This window comes from Salmo trutta, chromosome 7 (assembly GCF_901001165.1).
Source record: "Salmo trutta chromosome 7, fSalTru1.1, whole genome shotgun sequence".
Taxonomy (NCBI): domain Eukaryota; kingdom Metazoa; phylum Chordata; class Actinopteri; order Salmoniformes; family Salmonidae; genus Salmo; species Salmo trutta.
Window position 1 is genome coordinate 15,013,974 of NC_042963.1, and position 21,511 is coordinate 15,035,484.

General features: G+C 44.2%; 1 protein-coding gene across 3 annotated transcripts in view; it reads right to left on the minus strand.

Annotated features, from left to right (window-relative positions):
* LOC115196999 (voltage-dependent calcium channel subunit alpha-2/delta-4) overlaps nt 1-20,369 on the minus strand; it is a 75,266-nt gene extending 54,897 nt beyond the window's left edge. For 2 of the 3 annotated variants that reach the window (XM_029758103.1, XM_029758102.1), the window contains exons 1-7: nt 19,427-20,369; nt 14,103-14,184; nt 12,142-12,258; nt 11,793-11,852; nt 11,356-11,518; nt 10,981-11,112; nt 10,651-10,711 (exon numbers count right to left, since the gene is read on the minus strand). In XM_029758103.1, the coding sequence (XP_029613963.1) occupies nt 10,651-10,711; nt 10,981-11,112; nt 11,356-11,518; nt 11,793-11,852; nt 12,142-12,258; nt 14,103-14,184; nt 19,427-19,656 (845 nt within the window). In that variant the 5' untranslated portion in view covers nt 19,657-20,369. The remainder of the gene's footprint in view (nt 1-10,650; nt 10,712-10,980; nt 11,113-11,355; nt 11,519-11,792; nt 11,853-12,141; nt 12,259-14,102; nt 14,185-19,426) is intronic. The other variant, XM_029758104.1, reaches the window with a different exon arrangement.
* Nucleotides 20,370-21,511: the final 1,142 nt, after the last annotated feature.

The window sequence follows — 21,511 nt, forward strand, 5'->3', positions numbered from 1 at the left end:
GTGATGTTCGGATGTACCGATCCTGTGCAGGTGTTGTTACACGTGGTCTGCCACTGCGAGGACCATCAGCTGTCCGTCCTGTCTCCCTGTAGCGCTGTCTTAGGCGTCTCACAGTACGGACATTGCAATTTATTTCCCTGGCCACATCTGCAGTCATCATGCCTCCTTGCAGCATGCCTGAGGCATGTTTACACAGATGAAAAGGGACCCTGGGCATCTTTCTTTTGATGTTTTTCAGAGTCAATAGAAAGGCCTCATTAGTGTCCTAAGTTTTCATAACTGTGACCTTAATTGCCTACCGTCTGTAAGCTGTTACTGTCTTAATGACCATTCCACAGGAGCATGTTCATTAATTGTTTATGGTTCATTGAACAAGCATGGGAAACAGTGTTTAAACCCTTTACAATGAAGATCTGTGAAGTTATTTGGATTTTTACAAATTATCTTTGAAAGACAGGGTCCTGAAAAAGGGACGTTTATTTTTTTGCTGAGTTTAAATGTACTTTTAATCTGTCTATTTGCATATTTCAAGATATGGCATATGAGGGTGCGGTGAAAGATCCAATGGGTTGTCAATCATTTTGAAAAAACATTTGCTTGAAAACGGTAAATCAAATAACCCTCCATCATTAAGTCAGTGGATGAATCAAAAGGATTATTTTCTAAATATAGAAAAATGTGGGCTACAGAGAGAAGCAGAATAGTGCAGTTTGAAGCTATATGGCATGAAGTACTGCAAGCACAGGTGATATCCAGGGAATGAGAAATTAGAATGGTGGGATCATGTGGGTCTGAGCAATTGTGAGGTCATTAATGTTTGTTGAAATTTGTGTCTGTAAATGTTGAGTTATCTATTGTTTTTGGCTATGTATGTTCTTGTGTAGTACAAAAAGAAATATAAAATATTAGTTATAAAAATGTAATAATACAATTATGAGCTATAGCTGTATATGACGAGTCATGTTTTGTAGCAATTATTGTGGCCTTTGTGTTTCGTCAATTGCACGATCATGCTAGCAGCAAGTAGATATGGTCTTCCTTGTTCAATAGAGGCATTGGACTTGTTTCAACAATGTTCCTATATGCCAGGACACTGTTTCACTACATGGATCACTCCAATATATTGGTATCAATCCGCAGCGGAGGGATACATACGAGGTGAGGATTTACAGATTTACTCCCGTGTACACATGTGTCACGGCAGGGGTGCGCCCCTATATATAGACCCCCTGGCCGCGACACACGTTCTCTTTCATTTTCTCGTTGGAAGTCCATATGGTTTGAGGTACAAACTTTCTGAAGTTCGCTTGGTAAGTCACTGGTAAGTGTAATATCTTGCTTGGAAGTATACTCACTGGCTGTTTGCATCTTGGAGCAGCTGGCCACATAGCCAGCCCCTTCTCTTGAGTGCTCCATTCGCTGTGTGTGGTGATCTGTATCTTCCGCCCGTGGTTTGTCGTACTTGCATTTCGTTAGCATTACACTCTGCCTCCTAGGAGTACCCGACCATGGACATCATGATAGCTGCCATGGTCCTCCCGGACTGGGAGATTATAGGGCGGAACCCGCAACTGAAGCCGGGACCCCCCAGAGTCCTTGATTCAGACTTGAAAGCCACAAATGGCTCCCTCTGCTCTCTTGGCCGCCTTATCAATGCGGCCATGCTGCTGCAGGCCTACCTGCAGACTCTGTTGCCCCGGCTGCAGGAGGGCACAGAGGAGCTCCTCCGGGAAGCGATGGAGGTGTCTCGCCTGCTTTCGTCGCTCCAGAGGAATGTGCCCCGCACCAACGAACGGGCCATGGCGCAGGTGGTTACCTCTCTGGCTGGCCCAATCCCATCTGCCAGCTGCTCTCCAGAGCACATTTGCCACTCTCCCCATCACCCCAGGGCTGATGTTTGGCCCAGGGGTTGATGACATTCTGGAGCAGACCGATAAGTTTTGTAGGGACCAGGAGACCCTGAGACGGTTCATGCCGCCTCCTCAGGCCCCAGGTCCAAGGCAGACGGACCGTCGCCACCCACCTGCACCCGAACGACGGTGGGGTCCCTCTCCTACCCCATCGCCTCGTGCTGAGGTTACGACAGCGGGGAGGGGCACAGCCTGCGGTGGAGCAACAACCTGTCAACCATCACCGCCATAGGGATGTGCCTGGGGGACCCAGGCGCTCAAGGTGCCAGAAGAGCGGCGGGCCCTGGCAGGACCCCTGACACACCCTTCCTCGGCCTAGGCCGCTTCTCCCGGTCTCAAAGGGCAAAGTGGGAGGAGGGTGAGGAGTACCCCTGGGTGTTGTCCACAATGGTCGAGGGGGTATCGATTCCAATTCCGATGCTGGCCCCCATCCTTCAGGGGCCTTCGTGTCACCACGGATGTCAACCTCCTGAAGAAAACCCTGTGGCTGGAGAGCTCCTCACTCTTGGACATGGGTGCCATCTGCATGATTGAGACATCAGAACGGCTAGGTGGGTTCTACTCCACTTATTTTGTGGTCCCAAAAAGAGACAGAGGGTTTCGACCAATTCTGGACCTCTGCAACCTAAATGTGTACTGTCCCCAGACCGCGTGTTGCAGGCCGTGCCCAGGGACCAGTGGTTTGTGACGCTGGACCTGAGGGATGCATACTTTCATGTTCCTGTTCACCCAGATCATTGGCAGTACCTCCAATTCGCTTTCGAAGGGACGGCTTATGAATGAATGATTCTTCCCTTGGGCCTCTCCTTGGAACCCCGCACTGTCCTGGCACCTCTCACGTCCCGAGGATTGTTGATCTTCAATTACCTGGACGATTGGCTGATTTGTGCCCTGACCAGGACCCAGGTCCTGTCAGACAGAGACATGCTCCTGACCCACATCGGTGGGATGTGCATTATTGTTAAATGACAAGAAGAGTCATCTGACACCCACCCGGAGGGTGGCCTATATTGGCATGGAACTGGACTCAGTCCTCATGTGAGCACACCTGCCCACCAGAAGGGTTCAGGAGATCTTATCTTGCCTCAACCTCTTTCAGCAGGGGTGGGTGGTATCTGCCCTGACCTGCCAACACCTGTTAGACTTGCTGACGGTGGCCTCGTTGTTGATTCCCCTGGGCCTGCTCCATATCCACCCTCTTCAACGGTGGTTCAACTCCCACCGGCTGCACCTGAAGCGCCAGCTGCGGGTGACCGCCCAGTGACTCAGGGCATTGTTGAGGTGGCGCTGTCACTCCTTTCTCTCAGGTGGGGGGAGATGCTGAGTATGTGCCGCCGGGAGCTGGTCAGCACAGATGCCTCCCAGATCGACTGGGGTTGTGTGACCAAGAGCAGGTCGGTCAGCAGCTGATGGCTACCCCCCTTGGATCGGCAGGCACATCAATACACTAGAGCTCTGAGCTGTACTGCTGGCCCTGTGGTCTTTCCTTCCACAACTGAAGGGAAGACATGTCCTGGTGAGAACGGACAACACCACAGTGGTGGCTTACATCAACCATCAGGGTGGACTGAGGTCCCACCTCCTCCATCTTATGGCACGGGAGCTCCTTCTCTGGGCTTAGGGACGTCTAGCGTCTCTACGTGCTGCGCACGTACCTGACATCCTGAATATGGCAGCAGATATGCTCTCGAGGGAGGGCCCGCCACCTTGGGACTGGAGCCTACATCCCCAGGTGGTGCAGCACCTGTGGGACAAGTTCGGGAGGGCGCAGGTGGACCTGTTTGCCTCCCTGGACAATGCACACTGCCCTCTGTGGAGGCAAACAGGTCCACCTGCGCCCTCCCGAACTTGTCCCACAGGTGCTGCACCACCTGGGCTTGGATGCTCTGGCTCACGATTGGCCAGGGCTGGAGCTTTATCCTGTTTGGGATAGGGGGCAGTATTTTCACGGCCGGAAAAAAAACGTACCCGATTTAATCTGGTTATTACTCCTGTCCAGAAACTAGAATATGCATATAAGTCGATTTGGATAGAAAACACCCTAAAGTTTCTAAAACTGTTTGAATGGTGTCTGTGAGTATAACAGAACTCATATAGCAGGCCAAAACCTGAGAAGATTCTATATGGGAAGTGCCCTGTCTGACCATTTCTTGGCCTTCTGTAGCCTCTTTATCGAAAATACAGGATCTCTGCTGTAACATGACATTTTCTAAGGCTTTCATTGGCTCTCAGAAGGCGCCAGAACGTTGAATGATAACTCTGCAGTCTCTGGGCGAAAAACGGTAGGGGTTTTGAGTGAGTGGTACTTCTGAGAACAATGACACTGGTGCGCGCGTGCATGTGATGACTCCATTTAATTATTTCAGTGTTTGAACGGATACAACGTCTCCCGGTCGGAATATTATCGCTATTTTACGAGAAAAATCACATAAAAATTGATTTTAAACAGCGTTTGACATGCTTCGAAGTACGGTAATTTTTTGTCATGATACGCGCCGACGCGTCACCCTTCGGATAGTGTCTTGAATGCACGAACAAAACGGAGCTTTTTGGATATAACTATGGATTATTTGGAACCAAAACAAAATTGGTTGTTGAAGTAGAAGTCCTGGGAGTGCATTCTGACGAAGAACAGCAAAGGTAATCCAATTTTTCTTATAGTAAATCTGAGTTTGGTGAGTGCCAAACTTGGTGGGTGTCAAAATAGCTAGCCATGATGGCCGGGCTATCTACTCAGAATATTGCAAAATGTGCTTTCACCGAAAAGCTATTTTAAAATCGGACACCGCGATTGCATAAAGGAGTTCTGTATCTATAATTCTTAAAATAATTGTTATGTTTTTTGTCAACGTTTATCGTGAGTAATTTAGTAAATTCACCGGAAGTTTTCGGTGGGTATGCTAGTTCTGAACAAAACATGCTAATGTAAAAGCTGGTTTTTTATATAAATATGAACTTGATTGAACAAAACATGCATGTATTGTATAACATAATGTCCTAGGAGTGTCATCTGATGAAGATCATCAAAGGTTAGTGCTGTATTTAGCTGTGGTTTTGGTTTTTGTGACATATATGCTAGCTTGAAAAATGGGTGTGTGATTATTTCTGGCTAGGTACTCTCCTGACATAATCTAATGTTTTGCTTTCGTTGTAAAGCCTTTTTGAAATCGGACAATGTGGTTAGATAAAGGAGAGTCTTGTCTTTAAAATTGTGTAAAATAGTCATATGTTTGAAAAATTTAAGTTTTTGCATTTTTGAGGTATTTGTAATTCGCGCCACTCTTTACCATTGGATATTGGTGAGGCGTTCCGCTAGCGGAACGTCTGTCCCTAACAGGATTATGCATTACCCCCTTTTCCCCTGATCCAGGTTGTGCTGGACAGGATCAGGATGGCAGAGTATCGTCTGCTGCTGGTGGCCCTATACTGGTCCAGACATCCCTGGTTCAGCCTTATCCTATCCCTGTTGTCTGCTGTCTCAGGTCGGGGGAACTCTATAGCATCCGAAACCGCACCGCCTCAGTCTGTGGGCTTGGCTGCTGAACGGCACCAAAGGTCAATGTTAGGACTACAGGAGGGCTTAATGAACACCATTCAGAGTGCAAGTGCACCGGCTACAACCGCGGCATACCAGTTGTGCTGGCGGTTGTTCTGCTCTTGGTGCACTGGTATTGAGGTTGTGCCCGAGTCATGTGGGGTGCAGCATGTCCTCCAATACCTGCAGTCTCACTTGGATGAGGATTTGGCAGCCTCTACACTGAGAGGATATATCTGCCTGCCATGTGGGGTGGATGGACAGGCCAGTGGGGCGCCATCCCTTGGTCACACAAGTTTATGAAGGGGGTTCATCGCCTGCGTCCAGCTAGGACCCGCCAAATGGCGAGCTGGGATCTGGATGTGGTTTTGGCAGCATTGGCAAAGCCGCCTTTCAAACTGTTGGAGTCTGCCTCCCTGAATCAACTCTCTATGAAGGTGGCTTTGTTGGTAGCGATTACTTCCATGAAGAGGGTGGGTGAGCTCCTTGCTTTTTGGTAAGTTCTGAATGCTACCGGATGGACCACGGTGGGAGGAGTATATCTCTCCACCCCAACCCTTCATTCCTCCCAAAGGTTCTGTCAGACAGGCATGTGAACATCCCTTTTTTCTGCTTACGACCCCCTGGCATTCTGGGCCTCCCTCTGGCATGCTGATTCTTGTGTGGGCACTGACTACCTATGTGGAGGGACACGGTCAGTGAGAACAACATACCAGCTCTTTGTCTGCTATGGTGAGAGAGTCCTTGGGGCTGGGTTATCAAAGCAGAGGTTTTCTCACTGGATCGTGGACACGATTACGACAGCATACCGCCTGGCTGGTAGGCCAGTACTGGGTTCTGTGGTGGCACGTTCAACTCGAGGTGTGGCTGCGTCCTGGGCTTTACTAAGAGGAGTGCCCCTCCTGATATCTGTGCTGCGGCCAGCTGGGCTTCCTCTTGCACCTTAACTTGGTACTATCGGGTAAATGTGGCACCTCCCTCTGCGATTGGTGCAGCGGTCCTGGGCACCCCCTCCCCTTCCGGGGACTTTCCAGGGACCCTCCTTCCACATTGATGGCCCCTGCGTCTTATCCGCTGGCTGGCCAGGTCCCTCTAGCTCTGACTAAATTTGGTACGGGTATACCAATATATTGGAGTGATCCAATATAGTGAAACATAACAAAGGTTACATATGTAACCAGATTTATGTGAGTTATATGGATCACTCCAATCCTCTACAGTGCTAGTGGCGCCTCAAAAAGTATGTAGAGAACGTGTGTTGCGGCCTTGGGGTCTATATATAGGGGAGGACCCCAGCCGTGACACAGGTGTACATGGGAGTAAATCTTTAAATCCTCACCTCAGATGCATCCCTCCACCAGGGAGTGATATATATTGGAATGATCCATATAGCTCACATAACCGTGGTTACATAAGTAACCTTCTATATCTAGGTTCACTAATTTTCCCTGGCTTTGTAAAGACTGCAGCCCTACTTCCTTGTTCCCACAGTTGAAGGCAGGCTTTTCAAACGGGGCGGTAGTCGTTTACAGGTTCACAGAAGCTTGCTAAATAATTAGCTACAATGGCTGCTTCCGATGATTCTTCTTTCCAAGAAGAGCTGGAGGAACAAAATATTTTTTTAATGTTCATTTGCAGCCCTATTTATTTGAGCCGGAATACACTTAAGAGGAGTTGAGACAGTGAGAAAAATAATTGCGAGACCAGCAAGGAGCGGCAGCAGCCTAGACCAGATGGACCTGCACTCAGGAGGCCAAATTACAAATTAGTAAGTTGTTTTGCTGTTGGTAGCTAGCTAGCAATATAAGCTGTCTTTTTACACGAGGCAGTGTTGTTCAGTACAGCACAATTTGGTGATCGATTCGGCCATAACGGGGCTTGCTAGTACCTCTACAAGGCAAGCTAGCCAAGTTTAGCTAGCTAGCTGTGTATTTGCTATATCTAAAAAATACTGTTCTACAGTCTGTAGTCTAACGTTATAGCCAGCTAGCTAACTAGCCTATCTAGGAGCAAAACTGGAGAATTGTTTTGATGATGATGGCGGAGAGTAAAGGAATGACTTTGTCTTTATGACTTATATCAGTCTCGGAGTTAACTATACCTGTGTGTTGTAGCTAGCTAGCTAACGTGTCTGTGAGATGTCTCATATTCTTCACCATGATGCTACAGTACAGACAGTACACAACGATTGCCCATGAATGTGTAATTAAGTTTTCATCTTTCTCTCACAGACAATAGCGTTTGATACAAAGAAGTTGATGACTCAAGAGGAGATGTGAAAGGTCCCATAACAGAAATCTCCCCTTCTATAAAAGTGACTCCGAACTCACGGCACTACCCAAAAACACCATATGCAAGTATTCCCTTTGTAGAACTGTTGTATTTATTATAGGCGTTAGTAGTATATTTGTCTTATACTGTATATATGTCATACATCGCCATAACTGTTCCTTCAACCTGCTGTGCAAACACCTCGGTCTCCAGAAAAAATATAAGCCATATCTACTTATTTGCTATATTGACAGTGTAATCTATTTTTATTGAAACATGTTTACTTGCCAACAAAGTTTAAGTGAAACACCAACTCCCTGCATTATTTGTTTTATCAGTCAGACTGAAGCTAGTTTATTTTGGAACACTTCACATGTGACATTTCACAACTAAAATCTCACAACTAAACTGAAAACATCATTTAAAAAATGTATATTTTTAAAGACTTCACATATAACATTTCACATGTGAAACCATGCTTTTGGAACACTTCACATGTGAAAACGTGCTTTTGATTTGAGGTAGGCTAATCCTTCTGCTCTTCCACATAGTCTGTAGCATTCCCCTGAACATTCCTTACCTACAATACATCTCTGCAGTGTCATCTGCAATTTAATTGACAATTTAATTGACTTATATCAGCAATTTGAGGGTTTTCTGTATAGTTCAGTAATGTTGATGGAACAGTATGAAGTTTTAATGTTACTGCTGAATCAATATGATAAATATATTTGTTTTTCTTACGTGTATTTTTAACAAAGAGATTTACTTTGATGTTCCAAGTGTAGGAATACAGGTGAAATCCGTTACTGACAGACATGATGGGGTAGCAGGAAGATCATATTGCCGTGAACCAAGAGGTTATGAGTTAAAATCCCAGGTAAAAACATGTTGAATCATAATAATTACTGTATAAATAAAAATACACAATGCAGTCATGTACAGTGCATTCGGAAAGTATTCAGACCCCTTGACTTTTTCCACTTTTTGTTACGTTACAGCCTTATTCTAAAATGGATTTAAAAAAGTAAAATACCTCATCAATCTACAATCAATACCCCGTAATGAAAAGGCAAAAACTGTTTTTTTTTAAAAATTTTGGCAAATGTATAAAAAAAATTACAAAATGAAATAACACATTAACATAAATATTCAGACCCATAACTCAGTACTGTGTTGAAGCACCTTAGGCAGAGATTACAGCCTAGAGTCATCTTGGGTATGACGCTACAAGCTTGGCACACCTGTATTTGGGGAGTATCTCCCACTCTTCTCTGCAGATCCACTCAAGCTCTGTCAAGTTGGATGGGGAGCGTCACTACAAAGCTATTTTCATTGGGTACAAGTCCGGACTTGTTAGGGTCGTTGTCCTGTTGGAACGTAAACCTTCGCCCCAGTCTGAGGTCTTGAGATTAGGTTCAAGTCCGAGCTCTGTCTGGGTCACTCAAGGACATTCAGAGACGTGTCCCGAAGCCACTTCTGCATTGTCTTGGCTGTGTGCCTAGGGTCGTTGTCCTGTTGAAAGGTGAACATTGAGGTCTTGAGTGCTCTGGAGCAGGTTTTCATCAAGGATCTCTCTGTACTTTGCTCCGTTCATCTTTCCCTCAATCCTGACTAGTCTCCCAGTCCCTGCTGCTGAAAAACATCCCCACAGCATGATGCTGCCATCAGCATGCTTTACCGTAGAGATGGTGCTAGGTCTCCTCCAGATGTGATGCTTGGCAAAGAGTTCAATCTTGGTTTCATCAGACCAGAGAATCTTGTTTCTTATGGTCTGAGTCCTTTAAGTGCCTTTTGGGCTGTCATGTTCCTTTTACTGAGGAGTGACTTCCGTCTGGCCACTCTACCATAAATATCTTATTACTGGAGTGCTGCAGAGAAGGTTCTCCCATCTCCACAGAGGAACTCTGGAGCTCTGTCAGAGTGACCATCAGGTCTTGGTCACCTTCCTGACCAAGGCCCTTCTCTCCCGATTACTCAGTGTGGCTGGGCGGCCAGCTCTAGGAAGAGTCTTGGTGTTTCCAAACTTCTTTCATTAAAGAATGATGGAGGCCACTGTGTTATTTGAGGACCTTCAATGCTGCAGAAATGTTTTGGTACCCTTCCCCAGATCAGTGCCTTGACACAATCCTGTCTCGGAGCTCTACAGACAATTCCTTTGACCTCATGGCTTGGTTTTTTGCTCTGACATGCACTGTCAACTGTGGGACCTTATATAGACAGGTGTGTGCCTTTCCAAATCATGTCCAATCAATTGAATTTACTACAGGTGGAATCCAATGAAGTTGTAGAAACATCTCAAGGATGATCAGTGGAAACATAATGCACCTGAGTCTCATATTGTGTGTAGAATGATGAGGGGAGAAAAATTATTTAATACATTTTAGAATAAGGCAGTAACATAACAAAATGCATCCTTTCAGTGCATCCTTTCTGAATGCACTGTATCTCAAATATGTAACTTGAAAACACTATGTTTAAACCACTGTGTATCATAACTTATTTTTGTTTGCAGGGCATCAGCCATGAAATCTCATGTGAAAGGTTTTTGATCACATGTAAAATCCACGTGAAACTTCATGTGATATATCATCACATGTGAAGTGTTCCAAAAACACATGTTTTCACATGATTTCATATTTGAAAATCCACATGTGAAACTACCACTGTGAAATATCACATGTGAAATGTGCCAAAAACACATGGCTTCACATGATTTCACATGTGCAAAACATGTGGAAATGTCACGTGAAATAATGTGATTTTCAACATGTGAAATCATGTGTTGTTTCCTTAAGGGGAGTCTAAGGGTATAAGAGGTCACAGTATTAGTGTCAAGCTCTTACTCTTGTCTCCTTGATACCTGTCAGTTTCCTACTCTGGTCAAGGGCAAGGCCACCCTAGACACTACTAAATGCAGAGATAGTACCTTACCAGTTACGGTTCCTGCAGTCAAAAGCAGCCACACCATTTGAATCTGGAGTCCATTTGATACCTGTATAAATGATAGTCACACAATCTCCACAGTCAGCAAACATCATGGCATCCATTTAAATTCTACAACATCGCTGCAATTTACATCATATGAGAGCGTTGACATGATTTATCTATACTAGTATGTTTTTATGTTTTGCTGTGCTATCTTTTCTGAAATGTTCTATTCTAGATTTAAACATAATTCTGTGCTGATTTATGCTATAAGTTGTGTATGGAGCTGTGGGCGTATGACATCAGCATTGTGTGGGCATCTTCCTAGTCCTTTACCAGGGTAGATTCTGAAGAAACCCGAGGAGCTGCCAAAGTACTGCCAGGTGAGAGTGGGGTCTTTCTGGAAGTTATTGATGAACACGTCATTCAGAGCCTCCGACATGTAGATTCCATTGAGGATGTAGGGATCTTGACACAGGGGAGATAGAGAGAGCAGCAAATGAGTGAGATGGAAAGTGTAACATCACATATAGCAATACCTTTCACTTTAAAGGCTGACTACGCCACACCTAATCCAATGTTCTTACATGCTAATCTCTCGTTGAATTCGATGTGTGATTTCTGTAAAAATATGTGTTACGTGCATATATAAATTAGGATTTGCATCCAAAGGCCTGCAAAGGGCCTGTTTCAACTTCACCACACGCACACCTTTGTTGTAGACATTGGTGGGGACCTGTACGTCACTCTGCATTGTGTTGACTGGGATGTTGTTGAAATGCTCATTCTCCTCCAGAGGAAACTCCCCACCCAGCTCTATGAAGTTACCATCGTCGTCCATTGTGTTCACCAGCATGGAGTTATAGTAGTCAAACTGGGGAAGGAAAAAGCACGAGGTAGGTGGGAAAAGTTGCATTCAAATTCATCAAGTGTGATTGGAAGTCAAGTAAGTTAGCAGTGTATATTCTATCAGAAACGAGCTTCTTCTCATGGCATTGTGTGTTTTTGTGGTCATCAAAGTGTGCATGATGGTTAGACATTTCATTATCTCTATTGTGGTACCGTAGAACGGCTTTGTGATACTCATAGTAGCAATACTTTGATAAATCTGAGACCTCACATTCCCACAGACAGATAGAATGACAAACCTGTAGAGTTTTGTTGAACTCGTGGTACAAATCGGCATCCTCCGCAGACTCAGCCAACCGCTGAGGAGAAAATAAAGATACATTCATTTAAAGAAGTTTTGAAAACCACAAGCCCAACCACAATACTCATGGTTAAAGTTCTGGGGGTGGCTACTCTCATATTGCAAAGAGTGTATAACAGCAGGGGACATCAACAGATGGTCCAATGGCAAGTTCTGGTATGCGAGGGGATCTAATGTGGCTCGCCAAAGTTGTCTTATGGTGTTAAAATTAAAACAACTAATGAAGAATCTTTCACTTCTCTCATTGATTTATCAAACACCAACTTGTATCTGACCTTTGTACTCACCTTAACAGACTTCATCTTGGACCCCAGCATTCTCTCTATGTCCTCTGAAAAGTTCTTCACTTGGGCTCTCCCATCGATGTCCACTATCTTGATAATGGACTCTACATCTCTAAATTTCTGAAAAGAACAAGGGAGATGTTCAACAACGTCTTTTTAGTTTGTCTGATATGTAATATTTGATCATCTGGTTACCCATTTGTACAGAAAATGAAATACAGCTCCAATTGCAGCATTGCCATGCTAACGTGGCACGTATCATTCTCTCTTGGAGCTGATTGATTCAGAGAGTTAAGTGTGAGCCATTAGGTAAAGCCATTTTAAGAAGAAACAGAGCTCTCTGACTTTACTTGTATCTTAATTACTCGATTAAGTCACTCACTAATCCTAATTAATCCAAGCAACCCATATACTGATGGGTGAAAGCGTCATACTGTGTATTCTAAAGCTATAAGAGGAGCCTTGACTGAATAGCTCTGTTGAGGAGAGAGTTCAGCTATGCTAGATACAGGTATTTTTCCTCTGGCAATTCACAGGTACAATGAGTACACAATGGTCATCACAATGTCAGGAATATCAGATAATGAGGTAGATCCAGTACATAGCATAGACTAAATCAGCATACCATAAAATAGTAGTTGAAAATTGAAATAGAATTATTCTAACTAAGAGTAGAGACAAGCAAACAAACTAAATACATAGTAAAGACAAGATTTGGACATGACCATCTGAAACAAGTACAGGAGGACACAACATCCTGTTTATCATTATGGTAAAGAGTTCCTGGTTCCTACATTATATTAGTGTGATCGCATTTGTAGCCTAGCTGCCCTGGGCCACTAGCTGTGCCAAGTATCTCCCTTGACTCTACTCTACTCTACTCTACTCTACTCTACTCTACTCTACTCTACTCTACTCTACTCTACTCTACTCTACTCTACTCCACTCTACTCCACTCCACTCCACTCTACAGTGTGCCCTGCAGACAGAGTGTGACCAGCTGGCTCACTGTATCTTAGTGGACATGATAAGATTACAGGTGGCGGGTGGACACAAAAAATACGAGGGTTCCTCAAGGGTTCTTTGGGAAGGGTGATGGTTTTATGTAGAACCATACCATACCTTTGAGCCCATCAATTGTTCTTTGTAGTTCAAGAAAGCATTCTTTCCTCTTTTAGTGATAATTAAAATGTAGTGACAGCAGCTTATTCGAATATTTTGGGGAATGGTTTGGGCACAACTCTTTTTGTTCAACCGTGAGTGAGAGTGTCATTATAGTTTATTTAATCTGTGGTGTTGAGCAATTGCATGGTATGTATGACTACGACCAGTGAGGGTGTCTTATGAAAGATGCATGCCCTTGTGTCTATTGAAAACAGTTGACTAAGTCTGTAGATCTCAACTCTCTCCTCAGGGACCCCCAGCTGTGCCAGAGCTAGCACACCTGATTCAACTTGTTAATAATCACAATAAATCCACTGGCATTTTAAGAATATAATATGGCTACTAATCCAGAATAACTTTTGAGATAAAAATGTTCTTTATAGAGCCATTCTCCATAAAGGTTCTATAAAAAGCCATGTATAAATAACCTTTTTGGGTTCTATATAGAACCTTTTATTAATGGTTCTTTATTTAACCTTAGGAAAAGGTTCTCTATAGCGCCATACAGGTTCCATTTAGAACCTTCAGAAAAATAACCTTCTGCTATGGTTACCAACCAAATACGCCTTATTTGGAACTATATCATTTATAACCATTTGTTTTTAGTGTGTGGTGTTAGAGGAGAATATGGGGCGCCTCATGAGGTTATACATGTGAAAAATATGGGGAAGATGGTGATCAGTGGGTTGAAATGGCAGAGCATATGTGTGGTTAGTGGAGCTGTTTTTGTCCTGTGGTCGATGTTAATTCGGTCTCATTCTCGTTTAGGGATCAACCCCCAAATAAAACCCATATTTTACCTTTTGCAGAATGTTAGCTCCCGAGTATCTTGTGGTAGCCTCACGTAGTTGCACTGAAAGGACATTTGCCCAAACTTGGACCCTGAGAGAGATAGAGAGAGAGAGAGAGGTGATGGATAATCTATCATCCTGTCCATGACAGAATATAATCATCAAGATTTTGGCCTTGCTGTCTACATGACACTCAAAACCCAGACTGGACCCATGTGCCAAAAAAGGCCATGAATATCACAACTGTAATGCCAATTTGTTTAATCTGTCCATGGTTGATGTAGGGCAGTAGAAGGTTCCAGGTGCCCCTCAAGCACATGATTGGATTTTAAGCATAGGCGCAGGATGCTGAGAAATATGTTTTGTCCCCGCTACAGACGGCTACATCGGTCTGCTAATAGTAGTAAAGTAAAGGCCCAGTTCTTCTGTTTTTTATTAATTTTCTATTCAGATTTTTCAGGGGGTGCTGTAGCACCCTCAGCACCCCTACTTCCCACAGCTATGATTTTAAGACACCTATTGAACTCTCTGTCAACAGACAGACTACCAATGTGGTGTTGTATGGAAATCAAATAGAATGCTGTGTAATGTTATTTGTTTTCTCCTCACGACCTCATTAAAAGAATGTCGCCGATGGAGATGCCTGCCGTTTTACGATCCTGTAACCAATTGTGCTATTGTGTATGTTTTGTCGTGTTATTTTGTCGTGTAACTTGTTTTGTACATAATGTTTCTGCCACCGTGTCTTATGATCGAAAAGAGCTTCTAGACATCAGGACAGTGATTACTCACCACGTACTGGACTAGTACTTTTTCTTCAACAATTTGGACGGGAAGGATTTACTTCAGATGCCCGACAAGTCCCTCATCCCTGTCATTCGCAGGAGAAAGAGACAGAGGTATCGGGGACGAAGGTCCGGGTGCCTTGGAAGGATTCGATGCCGAGAGGTTAATCTACCTTTACCGTCAGCCCTATTAGCCAACGTACAATCAATTGATAATAAAATAGACGAACTACAATCACGTATATCCTACCAACGGGACTTTAAAAACTGTAACATCTTATGTGTCACCGAGTCGTGGCTGAACGATGATAAGCTGTAGACCACAATATTTACCAAGAGAGTTTTCAGCTGTATTTTTCGTAGCTGTCTATATACCACCGCAACTGATGCTGGCACTAAGCCCGAACTCAATGAGCTGTATATGGCCATAAGCAAACAGGAAAACGCTCATCCAGAGGTGGCGCTCCTAGTGGCCGGGGACTTTAATGCAGGGAAACTCAAATCCGTTTTACCTCATTTCTACCAGCATGTTAAATGTGCAACCAGAGGGAAAAAAAACTCTGGACCACCTTTACTCCACACACAGAGATGCGTACAAAGCTCTCCCTCGCCCTCCATTTGGCAAATCTGACCATAATTCTATCCCCTCTGCTTACAAGCAAAAACTAAAGCAGGAAGCACTAGTGACTTGGTCAGTAAGAAAGTGGTCAGATTCAGCAGATGCTAAGCTACAGGACTGTTTTGCTAGCACAGACTGGAATATGTTCCGGGATTCTTCCGATGGCATTGAGGAGTACACCACATAAGTCACTGGCTTTATCAATCAGTGCATCGAGGACGTTGTCCCCACATTGACCGTACGTACATACCCCAACCAAAAACCATGGATTACAGGCAACATCCACACTGAGCTAAAGGGTAGAGCTGCCACTTTCAAGGAGCGGGACTCTAACCCGGAAGCTTATAAGAAATCCCGCTATGCCCTCCGACGAATCATCTAACAGGAAGTGTCAATACAGGACTAAGATTGAATTGTACAACACTGGCTCCGACGTTCGTCGTATGTGGCAGGGCTTGCAAACTAATACAGACTACAAAGAGAAGCACAGACGTGAGCTGCGCAGTGACACGAGCCTATCATACAAGCTAAATTACTTCTATGCTCACTTCGAGGCAAGTAACACTGTAGCATACATGAGAGCGTCAGCTGTTCCGGATGACTGTGTGATCACATTCTCCGTTGCTGATGTGAGTAAGACCTTTAAACAAGGCCGCAGGGCCAGACGGATTACAAGGACGCGTACTCCGAGCATGGCTTGTTCAACTGGCAAGTGTCATCATTGACATTTTCAACCTGTCCCTGACTGAGTCTGTAATACCAACATGTTTCAAGCAGACCACCATAGTCCCTGTGCCCAAGAACACTAAGGTAACCTGCCTAAATTAATACCGACCCGTAGCACTCACGTCTGTAGCCATGAAGTGCTTTGAAAGGCTGGTCATGGTTCACATCAACACCATTATCCCAGAAAACCCTAGACCCACTCCAATTTGAATACCACTCCAACAGATCTACAGATGATGCAATCTCTATGGCAATCAACACTTCCATTTCCCACCTGGACAAAAGGAACACCTATGTGGGAATGCTATTCATTGACTACAGCTCAGCGTTCAACACCATAATGTCCTCAACTCTCATCACTAAACTAAGAACCCTGATTTTCTAGTCAGTCTCACTCAGATATCATATTAAAAACTGTAAACATTTCTCTCTGCCCCATGGCAAAATGTGCAGAATTGCATCAAACTAGCTTTAAAACATCAACATTTTCTCTACACCCGATGGCAAAATGTGTAGAATTGCACAGAATTAACACGATAAAAATGTAAGAGTTTAGGAACTCAATTGGTGAAGTCCATAGGATCGAAAAAGGATGAATGCAACAAACATGTCTCTGTCACTAACACATATAGTCATGCGTGGTAACTCTACAATTTACTTGAAAGGCAATGCACTCTGGGAAATATTTGAATAAGGATTTAATTTAATACTGTTCCGGTGCCTATTTGGGTCCACAGACTCCACACTTTGAGTGTTGATTTAACACTGTTATTTATTTATTTATTACACTTGAGAATTTGCTGTGTAAGCGTCCAACTTGCTGTTTGCAATGTTTACAATTGTCTTTGAATTACTTTGAAGTACAGTTTATTATTACTAATAAACTGTACAGTTTTTTTAAGTATCATAAAATAAATGTTCAGTGTCATGTCGAAAAGCCATACAGTAGTTGAGCGTCACAACTTATTTATACTTATCTGTACAAAATATCATTGGTTAATTGGTTTTACTTGATTATATACACCTGGGTTAATGGACATTGAGAAGAATGGACATTTACCGAATGTTCAGATAGTCATGTATTGTGTAGATAAAATATGGCTGTCAGCTAGATTGGAATAGTATATGAGATTGTGTGTGCTCTATTCATTATATTTCTATCATCAACATGCAGTTCCAGATACAGCCCTGCCATTAGTTGAAGTAACTTCCTGTGATCTGTATTAAAACATTTAGAAAAAGTTTTTGCTTTCTCAGATCTGTATTAATATAGTTTTGAAAAGTAGTCACTTTCTGAGATCTGTATTCAAATAGTTGGAGTCACCCTCCAAAGTAACTGTTGGTTCCCCCAGGAAAAATAGTTACTTTCCGCAAAGCAGTTAAAACTATAGTTATCCCAGGTCTGCAGTGATGACACCTTGGATCAGACTACCACAGTCCTGCTGAGGCTTCAGGCAGTGATGGACCCAGTGTGGTGCAAGTTAACATGCAGGTCTGCTCACAGGAGGTTCTTCTGACAACACACTCCGGTCTGCATGACCATCTGTCTACCAATGTGGTGTGATACCCCTGGCTATTGGCCCGGCCCAAATGGGTAAGGGCAGAGTCCTGCAAAATAACAGTGGTCAACCGATCATATGACCGGCACTTTGGACCACTTCCTGCTCAAACAGCCACTGGCAGTGACGAAACTGACCACTGCTTACTGGGAATTGGAAGCCTATGGGAGACATGCTTCTTGGTAAAAAACTAACTTGGTTGGCAAAACCGGTTGCAAGGACATCATTATGAAGTCTTTCATTTCATCATGGTCAGATTTGTTACTGGTTGCAAAAGCAAGACAATGACGTCCTATGCCAAATTTTGCCTGTTAGTGGGTCAAGTATCTTTTATCTATAACACACTGGCTTAAAAACCAATGGAACTGCCAGCAATAAGCTGTTGGCAACTTTGAAGAGCGAGACAGCTTTGGGTCAATCAATATAATATTCGGCCTGACTCAAGGATTTAAATGTATGTAAGCTCAGGATAATATCCCGTTTGTCCAATGCCAGCCCTGTATTAGCCTACAAATCTAATCTACAGAAACACAGACAAGCGCAGAACAGCCAGCTCTCCCCATTGTGCCTTGGGGAAATATCAATGCATTTTATCACAAAGACAAGGCTAGCCTTGTCCCACATGGGATGAAGCGAAATGTAATGTAGTAAACCACGTGACAAACAGTCCATCACATCAGCACACTGAGTGACCTGATGATTGCCCACAGTGACCTGATGATGATGTTTGTTCTCTTCCAGCAAAGTAAAATGGTGGCTGAATTCCACAAGGGGAGAAAATCTGGATTTTGAAAGCAAGGGGGAAAAAATCCTGGCTTTGACGCCGGATGATGAATCACATCACATCAAATCATGTTGTGGAACTGGCCTGGCTGACCGCTGGCACTGTCCCCTAATATGGTGGGATGAGAGATGAATGTGAACACAGGGCCAGACGGGCTGACAGCAGAGTGCAGAGTGTGGGACTTGAGCGTGATTAATCTCCCTGGCTCATGGGACCTTTTTAGGTGCTGTGATTTTGGTGACAGTTGGATGGGGTTCAATTATAGCGGAGGGAGTGAAGCGGAGGCAGCGGAGAGAGGAATCAGGGTCAATGTGTAATCAGGCCTTGAAACAAACCGAACAGCAGCTGACTGCAGATAAACAACAATAACCAGCCAGTCAGTCAGACAGACAGACCGTATTGGAATAGAGGTTCAACCTAAAAATCCTCCTCCTTATATGCATTTTAGCAGACACTTTTGTCCCTCTACTATAAATGGCTGGATTCGGCTGGTCAGAAAATGTGCTCCTCAAAATTTTTCCAAGTGCATCAATTACATTTGTTAGGAGCGTACTGTAAAAGTCAGTCACTTGAATCTCAGGGTGACAAGCTGCTGATAAAACTGTGGAGACTCATCAACATCAAAGGGCAACTGGAAGATTGCTACAGATCACACAGCGCTGGACCAACAGGGAATTATATATTTGAGATAGTACAGTAAGAATACCACTGCACTAAGTGATAGATTTAGCCCCCTTGTGCCTCTACGTCTGAGGTGTAGCTGACACACAAAGCCTCAGTAGCCTGTATGAATAGAAACTTTAAAGGAGAGACTGTTGGAGGTGAGCAGTACTACATGATAGCACTAAGGGGCTACTCACGTCTCAGGTGGTATCTTCATCTGAGCGTGAGCAGTGAAGCAGAACCAGCTGAAACACAGGATCCACAGGCCCAGCCTCAGCCCCGCTGGAGTCCCTCTGGGTCCCAGCCTGCTCGTTACTCCACCTGACTCGGCCCTGGGTCCTAGTCCCATCCTGTAAGGGCCCACTGTGTCAGCCCTGGGTCCTAGTTCTATCCTGCCTGGGTCCACTGTGTCGCCTGAGGAAGACATCTGTACGGGTGTTATCTATGGCTCCTCTCCAATGTCTCAGTCAGCACACAACAAAACAACAACAACACACCTCAGGATCAGCAAGCCTCAGGAAAGTGTCGAGGAACATCCCAATGAGTCTGTGGGAGAAAGTGTTCTCATGTCGGCTAAAGGAAGTGGAAGCCCCATGACGTCATTTTTGACTGTGGTGAATATGTGAACCGGAATACTGTCCTCCTCTGAGTCCGTAAATACCCGCAGTCGGGATTCTGTCATCCCCCAAGGCTTTCTCGTTATCTTCTCATTCTCTCAAAACCACAGGCCAACCTCTCCCTTTTCCAATCCTAAAGCAGTACAGCATTCTCCTGTTGGTGTTAGAAGTGTTGCCTTCTAGTGTTAGAAGTTGAGAAGCTCAAAACACTCCAACATGACACAATGAAGAGGCACTATTTAGATCACTGTGACCCGTCGATCAACCATGAAGACGACACTCTAAGAGGTATTCATCAGAAGTTGCATGGTGGTCATTCACAAGATCTAGATACTGTAGTTCCTCTCTGCATCCTGGCGGTGGAGGATCCCTTCCTGGTCTCTGGAATACCAGAGCAGATGAACAGGTTATGCACAGACCAGACAGACGTGCCGTCACACTGACAACGACGAGATGAAAATAACCCACAGAAAAATGATGGGAGGGAGGCATGCAGCAGCCATTGATTTGTCGGCATTCCGACGCTGCCTACTCTGTCATCAAATTTAGGGCGTAACCTAGTTGGATTAAAACTCCCCACCCCACCCGAGTTGGGAATAGGAGAGTGAGAGGAAGGGAGGGGGGGATGGAGGGAAAGTAGAGAGGAGGAGGGAGGGAGCGAGGGGGGCTCGAAGCGGAGGATTGGATGAGGGGTTTGTTTTATCTAAGAGGATTATAGTGATTTCTGGAGACAGGCTCTTGTCCATCCAATCAGTGGATGATAAATAAAAGCCCCGACGGTTTTGTAGCGAAGGCAGTGCTGGACTGGGATATCTAATGAAGCCTGATACTCCCCTCCAACATAAACACGCTTACCAAGCCAAATCCCGCCCAGCCACTCTGGCAATGTGGCACTCTGTCACAGGAGCACCACTAAGCAGGAGGGAGCATTACCGAATGAACACACACACGGCACAAATGCACAGCATGCTCAGATACATGCACGCACGCACACACGCACGCACTCACACACACACACACACACACACACACACACACACACACACACACACACACACACACACACACACACACACACACACACACACACACACACACACACACCTTTATGATTTTCTTTTAGCACTTTGGTACTACTTTCACAAGTATGTGGTACATTTTCACAACTCTTAGTACAAAACGTCAAACCGCTCACACTTGTAACGCAGTCAGTCTTTCATTAAATACCTGTCGTTGTGCATTCATTTGGATTGTCGAAATCTCTCACCACAAACATTGATTCAAAATAATAGTTTGTGAAATGTAATGAGAACATTGGTTTCATCACCAAAACACAACATAATGATATCTTCAAAATGTTGTCGTTTTAACTACCAGTTAGCCAATAACAAACAATGCAGATATGGTTCAAATCGCCCTTATAAGTGCTAAAGGTCAAATATGCTACAGTGCATTACAGTTCACATTAGGCAAAACACAAAGACTGACAGAAAACCTATAATTTCCAAAATATCTATCCAATGTGTAATCAAAGGTGTCATTCATGCAATCATTCATGCAAAAAACATATCAGATATAAACTCAGCAAAAAAAAGAAACGTCCTCTCACTGTCAACTGCGTTTATTTTCAGCAAACTTAACATATGTAAATATTTGTATGAACAT